Source organism: Opisthorchis viverrini (genome assembly GCF_000715545.1).
Source record: "Opisthorchis viverrini unplaced genomic scaffold opera_v5_306, whole genome shotgun sequence".
Classification (NCBI taxonomy): domain Eukaryota; kingdom Metazoa; phylum Platyhelminthes; class Trematoda; order Opisthorchiida; family Opisthorchiidae; genus Opisthorchis; species Opisthorchis viverrini.
In genome coordinates, this window is record NW_008751964.1 from 520,292 (window position 1) to 531,058 (window position 10,767).

Genomic DNA, 10,767 nt, shown 5'->3' on the forward strand with positions numbered 1-10,767 from the left:
GTTGCTTTCATCCTCTTTTAGATTTTTTCATTGAAACCGTTGTATCTTATGCCTCCAGACACTCGCCACACGCTTTCTTTCATTCTATTTCTTTATAGTTGCCCCTCTTCCCAAGCTTCAAACCTCGACTTCAGTTCCCCAAACGCCCCATAAAACTGGTACTCATTCAACCTGGCTTGTCCCCGGTCTACACTTACACAGCCCTACAACGGAAAGGAAATTTTCCGTGAGCTTGCATCCGCTTGACCCTTTGTGTCAATCTCCGTCTCACCAAGAACCAACTGCGTATCCCCGGATAAAATGTCTGGTAGCTGGAGGCATTTATTATTGCACAAATCGCAACTGGCTGCTTGGTGGCTTGTCATCCTTACAGATCTGGTAGCATGTACGAGGGATGAAAATTTCGTGTGGTGGACAGGTACGCTTTTCAGGGAGGATCGCCTTGCTACGTTGCACCGTGGTGCGTTCATATACGCTCTGCCTCTCCAGGGCACGAGTGTATCGCCCATCGCCGGTGGTTCCGAGCCTGGCCTTTAATACTACAAAACAAAAAGGAGTAACATTGCTGTTTGTCTGTAGCTAGATTGGACTTGTTCGGGTTGTAACTTGTCTAGCAACACCTAGAAATATAAGCGAAGAGCTTTCCTTCCGTTTGTCTTAAAAACATATGCATGAAGTAGCCTGAGGGTACCGTGTGAAGCTCACGGCTAATGTCAACGTGCAAGGAGCTTCTACCTTCGTCTTAGCTGGATTACACCACACTAAGTCCACTTTATCATCCAAACATGGCACAGACGTTCTTCCCTCCGGTCATCCAGAGTGATCATACGCACAAAATGGTAATAGCTTATCATTTTCCGATTACAAGCAGTCACAGCTAGCACTTAATGGCCGTTTTTTAACTATGCACCATTCGTTTTCTGAAGTTGACAATGGTGACTCGGCGACTGGTGATCCTTAACCCTACTTTCCTGTTAGGTTGATGCAGTAGATCTCAGTTAAGCTACGAATCGTATCGATTATCTGAAATCTGTTGCTTGTCCGCCTTTTACTTGCCTACTGTCACTGCTCATATTAACCTCTCTTTCTGCACAAAGGACCCTATTTCATGATGCTTTGGTGAGCCAAAAACTACCGCTTGTTCTCAACTAGTCCAACAGCTAGCTTCTTGCTAGCTACCTCAACAACAAAGTCCTAACCTTCCTAAAACTAGACACCTACTCTGGCCAAACTAATACTTGACTTCGAGATCAGCAAACGTATTCACCATTCCTGGGTCCATTTAGGTTGCTTTCATCCTCTTTTAGATTTTTTCATTGAAACCGTTGTATCTTATGCCTCCAGACACTCGCCACACGCTTTCTTTCATTCTATTTCTTTATAGTTGCCCCTCTTCCCAAGCTTCAAACCTCGACTTCAGTTCCCCAAACGCCCCATAAAACTGGTACTCATTCAACCTGGCTTGTCCCCGGTCTACACTTACACAGCCCTACAACGGAAAGGAAATTTTCCGTGAGCTTGCATCCGCTTGACCCTTTGTGTCAATCTCCGTCTCACCAAGAACCAACTGCGTATCCCTTCTCCGATCGCGGCAAACTTGATCTCTGCTACCGGGCTGCCCATAGACCGAAGCATGTCAGTGCAATGATGGGATTTCACTATTGTTATCCGTGCGATGTCACTCCTGCAACCGTTTTCTTCATAATCTTGACCGCAACCCCTCGCTAACTGAAGTCTGTGGTCGCAACTACGAATAAATATTTCATCCAACTCCTACTCTGGGACGAGCTCTTTCACACCTCATTAATATTTGATCAAATTTAGCTAGCCTGATTTCCCGCTACAACTTCGGCTAACCTCTTCCACAACTTTGCTCATGCCAGACGGTATGCCACCCACAAGTTGGGAATAAACATTATTATTACTATTATTATTATTCCCGTCCTTTTGTAACAGGTGTCCACTACACAAACTCCAAGGATTGACCGTGGCTCGCAGCTCTGTGTTTTGTGCTAATCTGCCAATACCTTTCATGGTGAGCCTTGTTCCTTTTGAAGGCAATTAATTGCACATCATGCGTATACGCCAGAAGTCTCAACGAACTCAGAGCAATGTCTCGTCTACTATATCAATGCACACGGAACGTCATTAACCAATCTGTAGTTCCTTTCAATTAGACAGTCCAGTTACGTTCCTCTGAAAGTGTCCCTCTCCACTTTTCATCTAGTTCAAGGCAATTTTTTCAGGGTATATAATTTTTGCCAATCGCATGCAAAATATCACCGCCCTTGGCCTCTCAGGGGCGTGATAATTAATCCCATGTATCATTAGAAACAAAAGGCTTCAGCATCCTCACATTAATCCTTCTTTCTGGGCAGCCAGTACTCTGGAGTGTGACGGGCAATTTCTTAAACAGACCGATCTCACATTAGTATAGATAATTCCGTTAGCATCGGTTTCCTTGGAAAAATTCCGCCCTAGATGATGGATAACAAGAAATTTACAAGGTTACACATTCGGTAATCCCCTTTTTACCCGGAGAGTTTGTACGGTGCCTGGGCACTTTCCCTAAATAAACAAACAAAATATGGGTTTCTATCCACATTGCTTCGCGGTTTCAAACAAAAGGCCTTTATGCACCCTCCTTGATTAAGTTGGCTGTCCCGTTCAGTTCCTCCATTAAGCATTGAATTATTGGCGCTGGTTATCTATATCGCTAGTCACACCCCATTCAGTAATATATATATGGGCTCAAATCAATGTGCCTATTGTGCCCATTACCAATGATTCTCAAATTTGTGGCGTTTGTAATAAGTGATGGCTGGTCCTATGAATACGCCGACAATCGGGGTGTTTTAATTTGTTTTAGGTTTTCCAAGCTTCCAAATCAGAATCAAACGTATAACCTTCATGCACGGATTCACGGGTTGATACACAGGATCGAGGGTTTTGCCCAACATCCCGGGTTGATTTTGTGCCTGCCGTTCAGTGGCTTTCATTCGCCCGATAGGCACAAGTGAAAAAACGGTGTGGCACTGCTCTTTATGTCCTCAACGTTGGGCGGTATGCCTTCGAAAATTCGCATTAATAAATGCCCAATAGCGTTTTCAACCCGGTTCAAGAAGGCTCGTTGATAACCATCGCAGGCGTTTTCTTCCACTCAGCTACTAGTTAAAATCAGAAAAAATTACCGAATGAATGTGTGCGCTCCAAGCTTAAGAATCTTCCAATGTCCCGCCGTGTGTTTGTGGAGTCAGTGGCGAAAAAGTTGTGTTTAAACAGGGCATAAGTAAGATTTAGGTCCCCGCGGAGGCGACGATGCATCAGAAGAAAGAGGCTAAGAACCGCGAGACTCGTTTTGCATTTCCTGAATTTGAGGTGGGTAATCATTTTCGTGGCAGCTCGTTGAACACACTCATTGAGCTTTGCGTCTTTCGTGCGCCCTGAGTGGACAACTTGTTTGGCGTATTCCAGGAGCGGTCCGACGTAGGCCCCAAAGATTGTTTGAAAATCCATGCAAGTAATACGAAAGAAGGTGCGCCGAACCATCCGTAAAATGGCGAATGCCTTTTGGGCCGATTTATCACGGTGCTGTTAGACGGACAAGTCTGAGCAAACCCAGATACCTAAATCCATTGTAGTCTATCCTCATGACGTCTTCTTGTCCATTCTCACTATGCATGACAAAGGCATTCACCGACCCGCGTGTGTGTACCTTCATCTTCTTGCTCGTAAACTACCTCATAATGGAAGCTAAGATGTACTGGGCTGCCTATTCTTCTGACCTTATCTAACCATCAAAAGTTCATCTCGATCTACGTTCGTTTAGTTCACCGTCTTCTCTCATCTGTTTAATTCAAATCTAGTTCATTGTGACGTACCGAAATTTAAAGCATGTCGTTCTTTGGTGCATGTAAAAAGCGCAGTTTAAGCAACGAAACCAAGATTATCCCTTTTTGTTTGAAGAAAACGATAAGGGCAGATTAAATAACCATATTTGGTTGTTGGTTTTTTCGCCGAGCTCGGCAGTCGGATTGCAAACGTTTCATCACCAATCGATGTGACATCGTCAGTGCACTCAACCCTGTACTGATGACGTCACCTCGATTGGCGATGAAACGTTTGCAATCAAACTTCCAAGCTCGGCGAGAAAAAAAAACCAACAACCAAACAGCGCACCCGAGCTACCTACATTCCTTAACATTGCCTGAATCACCATATCACAAACGGCCCACAAAGAAACGATGATTTGATTATTTCTGGTTATTCCAGGGAGTCAACTGTAGCTGGAATTCGGAAATTCTATTGATTTACCCCAAGCACGCTCCTCACTGCGCCGGATTTTCATCTGGATTCATACTGTGTTTTGAATCCATTACACCTATTGCCGAACTGAACCGTTGACCCTAAAGTTGCGGAGATTTGAGTACACTTGCTTGCTCACGAAATGGGCACGGATGCGGCTCCCAAACCTAAGCCTGACGAAACAGACAAGAAAAAGGGAGATTTGAACAAGGATGATGAACTAGTAAGTTGTTTGTGTTCCTCTGCTCTATTCTTCAGTCCGAGGAAGATAAACAGTTGCAGGAGGAATTAAATATGTTGGTCGAGCGATTGGAGGAATCAGACGTCAGCTTGCACAAACCTGCATTGGAAAGCATGTGCAACCTGATCAAATCCTCGACAACCTCAATGACCTCTGTGCCAAAACCATTGAAATTCATGATGCCTCACTATTCAAAGCTTAAAGAAATATACGAGAAGATGTGTGACTCACCCACAAAGGTATAGGGACTGGTTTTTCCTTACATGTTTTCAGCGTCTTTGTGCGGATGTTGTTTCTGTCGTGGCAATGACTGTATCAGATAAGCCGGAATCACGCTTTGATACCTTAAATTATCGCTTGTTGGGCACCAGCAGTGAAATCGGTGCTTGGGGGCACGAATACGTTCGGCACTTAACGAGTCAGATTGTTTCCAGCTGGCAAGAGACAGATTTGGATGCATCTGGAGAACGTACAGAGGGTAAGTTGCACAATTTGTTAATAGCGCTCCAGACAATTTCACAGAACAGCGTGAACAGCACTTAAGTCTCGTCCATCTTATCTTACCCTATCTCATGGAGCACAATGCGGAATCAGAAGCGATCGACTTATGCATCGAGTTGGAAAAACTAGCTTTTTTGGAGACGTATACTTCCGCACTAAACTACCAACGGGTTTGTTTGTACCTCACAAGTTGCGTTGCGTACCTGCCGACACCAGACAACACTGAGGTAAGCACACAATTAACCACCGGTCGTCTCATTCTTTTTACTCATGCGCACTTGCATGACGCTTGGTCATAGGCATGAGAATGATCATGTTCAATAGTGGCCTCACTTAGGAGTCCATCGCCAACCTTTAGCTTCTAAACCGCATCGACTTGTTTACTGTGATAAATGTGCGCGAATCCGGAAACTGACCGGCTTAGCCAAAGCGTGGACAACATTTGGAATCAGTATACATTACCTTTATGAGATGCACCCAAGTAGTTGAGCATTTGTAAATCGTTTGATCTCACATTCAGGAGGATGAGACTCAGTGGGGTTGGAAGCCGGTAAAAATGATAGGAGCCACCCTGATTGTTTCCGGCCCACATTCCTCTCTTCTCACTGAATTAGTTGGTTGCCCAAGTTGTTGCTCAATGAATAAAAAAATAATCGCACAGATGTAGTACTCTTTCGGTACCTAGCTGTCATGTCACCGAGGTCAGGTGGTTTAGTGGTTTGAGGGCGAACTTGCCGACCGGGTGGTCCGTGATTCGAACACGACCTCTACCTCTCGACTTCCCCCGTCTAGGCTTGGATAACATGGCAGTACCGTAGCCCTCGTGCTTCCTTCGGGCGGCATGGCATTGAGGCACCGAAAGTATGCTGCGGTTATTTACCGTGCAAACAGTTGTGTATTCAGATGTCATTAGCAACTGCTAGATCTGTCGAAACGTTCGTAATTTGCAGACCATGTTTTTTTAACGTGACATGAAAGTGGCTACAGTCAAATAAACGTGAGATCTTCAAGGCCTTCAAGCACTGGTACACATTATCTTCATATGGGTGACTGGAAATCGCAAGGATATAACAATCCAATTTGGGATACTGACACTCCATGATCAGAATCTTAAGTGAATTTTGCCGTCTTGAGGCTTGTGTTGGACAAGGTGTACAAAAGTTACTGCATCCTGGATCTGCTGATTGGGTTTGAATGCCGCAATGAACTGTGGACTATGTTTTCTTGAATGCATTACAAACCATGCCTAGAAAGTCAAAGAGCAGCGACAAGACTGTACGGCGAGTCCTCAGGTGGTGGTTTAAATCTCATTATCTTCTGTGAGAGAAGCTTGGAGACAGTGAGGTGTGGTTGGCAGGAACACCGGTGCTTCACTGTGATACAACTATGTCAGTTGATACGAATGGAACCTATAATGGGAAGAGAGAAAATAGAACAGGGAAGCGGACCTAGAGCTAGCCTGTGACATCCAAACCCTGCAGCATTGACATCTTGGATAGAGATGTACAACGTGAACGCCACTGACATCGGTTAGCCGTCTTATCGTTCGGTATCTCCAGTCAGGCACAGGGGGTGGGTCACGTGAATCCTGTCCTTGAAAGCGAACAACAACACCCTATCTTTTCACAGCATTTTTCATCCCTCTTCTGCTGTGGCTGATCCTATCCTTCACTAGGTTTCCACTACGAATTAGGGACGGAAAATAGTCTTCTCCCAGGGCAGTAATTGGGCATTACCCAGCTAATTTAGTCCGCAGTGTTGGATGTATGTGGGCGAAGTACCGTCTGCCTAACGAAAGGCCTTTTTAAATCACCTTTTGAGTTCGTCCGTTCCATAGTTCAAAGACATCAGTCATATCGTCCGCCGAATCGACCAAATCTGTCAGCTGTACAATAATACGGCCCTACTGTAATCTGGTATGCCCCACCTTTGAGGCTGCAGTTTGGCGTCAGACGTACACCTTCCTGCTGTAGTTCATTTTGGTCATGAAGATGCGGAAACCGTCACACCGCGGGAAGGTCTAGTGTCTTCGTAGTGTCTTGGTTATTGTCGAGATACCTCGATGGATAAGGTACCAGCTTATAAACTGGAAGGTCCATGGTTCGAGCTCAATCTCAACATCTTGATTGCTCCTTTCCAAGCTTAAGCAAACTGATAGTATTCTAGTCCTCGTGTCGCCCTCCGTCAACGTGAAAGCTAAACACCTAAAGGGTGTTACGGCTGAACCGTTATCTTATCTTTGTCAATATAATGTCCCTCCCCGGGCGACTAGCATTTCCGTATTTACGGGAGTAGCGATACTGTCTTTTCGAAGGAGAGAGCGAAACCATGAAAGGTTCTCAAAACAGTGCCCTCATCGTGAGCGCCACTGACTTACGTAAAGCGGTCGTCTTCAGGTGGTCGACAGTCGCTGTCTCAGAACCATAGCTCGCGTGGGCTGGTGTCGGCGAATCCGTAACGAGGCAATAAGAAAGCGCATTTTCGGTTGTCCAACGGGTACTTCCATTGAAGAATGTGTCCAGCACCAGAAGCTGCGTTGGTTGGGACATGTGTTACGTATGCCGAACCATCGTTTGCCGAAGAGAGTGCTGTTTTCCATGCCCAACTCAGAGTGGCGTAAACAGAGAGGTGGNCAGATGTCATTAGCAACTGCTAGATCTGTCGAAACGTTCGTAATTTGCAGACCATGTTTTTTTAACGTGACATGAAAGTGGCTACAGTCAAATAAACGTGAGATCTTCAAGGCCTTCAAGCACTGGTACACATTATCTTCATATGGGTGACTGGAAATCGCAAGGATATAACAATCCAATTTGGGATACTGACACTCCATGATCAGAATCTTAAGTGAATTTTGCCGTCTTGAGGCTTGTGTTGGACAAGGTGTACAAAAGTTACTGCATCCTGGATCTGCTGATTGGGTTTGAATGCCGCAATGAACTGTGGACTATGTTTTCTTGAATGCATTACAAACCATGCCTAGAAAGTCAAAGAGCAGCGACAAGACTGTACGGCGAGTCCTCAGGTGGTGGTTTAAATCTCATTATCTTCTGTGAGAGAAGCTTGGAGACAGTGAGGTGTGGTTGGCAGGAACACCGGTGCTTCACTGTGATACAACTATGTCAGTTGATACGAATGGAACCTATAATGGGAAGAGAGAAAATAGAACAGGGAAGCGGACCTAGAGCTAGCCTGTGACATCCAAACCCTGCAGCATTGACATCTTGGATAGAGATGTACAACGTGAACGCCACTGACATCGGTTAGCCGTCTTATCGTTCGGTATCTCCAGTCAGGCACAGGGGGTGGGTCACGTGAATCCTGTCCTTGAAAGCGAACAACAACACCCTATCTTTTCACAGCATTTTTCATCCCTCTTCTGCTGTGGCTGATCCTATCCTTCACTAGGTTTCCACTACGAATTAGGGACGGAAAATAGTCTTCTCCCAGGGCAGTAATTGGGCATTACCCAGCTAATTTAGTCCGCAGTGTTGGATGTATGTGGGCGAAGTACCGTCTGCCTAACGAAAGGCCTTTTTAAATCACCTTTTGAGTTCGTCCGTTCCATAGTTCAAAGACATCAGTCATATCGTCCGCCGAATCGACCAAATCTGTCAGCTGTACAATAATATGGCCCTACTGTAATCTGGTATACCCCACCTTTGAGGCTGCAGTTTGGCGTCAGACGTACACCTTCCTGCTGTAGTTCATTTTGGTCATGAAGATGCGGAAACCGTCACACCGCGGGAAGGTCTAGTGTCTTCGTGACGCTATGGTTATTGTCGAGATACCTCGATGGATAAGGTACCAGCTTATAAACTGGAAGGTCCATGGTTCGAGCTCAATCTCAACTGCTGGCTGAAACCTTTCTAAGCTTAAGCAAACTGATAGTATTCTAGTCCACGTGTCGCCCTCCGTCAACGTGAAAGCTAAACACAGGGTGTTACGGCAAACAGGCAATGCTTGCTGAAACCTTTCTAAGCTTAAGCAAACTGATAGTATTCTAGTCCTCGTGTCGCCCTCCGTCAACGTGAAAGCTAAACACCTAAAGGGTGTTACGGCTGAACCGTTATCTTATCTTTGTCAATATAATGTCCCTCCCCGGGCGACTAGCATTTCCGTATTTACGGGAGTAGCGATACTGTCTTTTCGAAGGAGAGAGCGAAACCATGAAAGGTTCTCAAAACAGTGCCCTCATCGTGAGCGCCACTGACTTACCGAAAAATGTGTCCAACACCAGAAGGTTCGTTGGTTGAGACATGCGTTGTATGTGCCGAACCACCATTTTCCGAAGACAGTAATGTTTCCCATGCCCAACTCAAAGCGGCGGAAGCACATAGCTGGTCTACCCTTGATCTAGCAGAGTGGTATGAAAGAAATTACGAAATTTCTTTGCTGTCGGTGCTACTCGCCTTCCAGGATGGGGACCGCGTGATCCTCACTGTGCCTGGTTGGAGACACTACAAGATATGGCTGCCAACCGATGTCAGTGGCGTTCTTGTTGTCAGTTTCTGTCCAGATTGCCTGAGTGAATGTCTGGAGGTGTAGGCACCTCGGAATGATTGTGTTAAGCTAGCACTACGTCCCTCCCCCATCCACCTTTATTCTTTTCTTTACAATAAGGCTTTCAAATCAGTCATGGTTGTATGGCAGTGAAGCATCGGTGTTGAACACTGATGTCTCGCTGTCGATGATGATGATGGTGATGACGTAAACCGGTCGAAGAAATAGGCGGTGCTCTGCAAGGGCGTTTGTTTTGGTTGTCAGCTTCAGGATTGCCCTGCGTTAATCCTCGCTATTTTAGACTAAGCAAACCCTCTACTGCTAAGTGGGTCAGACTGTTGGATCGTTAGCTTCTATTAGTCTCCTTGCAAGATTCTTTGCCTCACAGATCAAAGGGTATCAGTAGGGCCACGGTACACTGCAGTCTGGCGAAATGACATTGTGCAATCTATAGCAACCTTACTCAATTCGTCATCCTTGATCACCAGCTGTAAAAACCTCAGTTCTCACACAGTGGTTATAGGTGCCACCGTTTCGTTCGCGGATGATTTGGGAAGGCTGGGTAGATAGCTGCTCACTGGAGGTGGTATGTGATATAATCAATGCCTAACCACAGGTATGTCAGTGAACTTTTCATTGGCGAGATTGGGAGGGGAGCTTTGCATTGAGGGAAATAGCTTGGATGGCGTAAACAAACAGGTAGCCAACTCTGAGTTGGGCAAGGAAAACAGCACTCTCTTCGGCAAACGATGGTTCGGCATACGTAACACATGTCCCAACCAACGCAGCTTCTGGTGCTGGACACATTCTTCAATGGAAGTACCCGTCGCACAACGGAAAATGCGCTTTCTAACTGCCTCGTTACGGATTCGCCGACACCAACCCACACGAGCTATGGTTCTGAGACAACGATTGTCGAACACCTGAAGACGTCTCAGGTCCGCTGCTCGAATAGGCCAAGTCTCACAGCCATACAACAAAACAGCCCGTACTGTAGCTTGATACACACGTCCCTTCAGATTCAGGGATAAACCATTCAGACGCCATAGGTGTCTCAAGTTAGCAAACGCGGCCCGAGCCTTGCAGATACGTGCATTCACCTCATCTGTCACACTACAGTCAGAACTAATACAACTTCCAAGATAAGTAAAGCGCTCCACAAATTCCAGCGCCTCTCCCTGGATTGTAAGTGGCGTGTTCAGTGACTGCACGTCCAC

At 45.8% G+C, this 10,767-nt stretch overlaps 1 protein-coding gene across 1 annotated transcript in view; it reads left to right on the top strand.

The window, feature by feature from the left end:
• Positions 1-4,447: 4,447 nt before the first annotated feature.
• The window catches only part of T265_09824 (hypothetical protein), a gene marked incomplete at both ends in the record, with an annotated part of 21,520 nt that continues 15,200 nt past the window's right edge, over positions 4,448-10,767 (top strand). Inside the window, 4 exons of the mRNA XM_009176007.1 lie at positions 4,448-4,528; positions 4,564-4,785; positions 4,820-5,024; positions 5,057-5,274. Of these exons, the coding sequence (XP_009174271.1) occupies positions 4,448-4,528; positions 4,564-4,785; positions 4,820-5,024; positions 5,057-5,274 (726 nt within the window). The remainder of the gene's footprint in view (positions 4,529-4,563; positions 4,786-4,819; positions 5,025-5,056; positions 5,275-10,767) is intronic.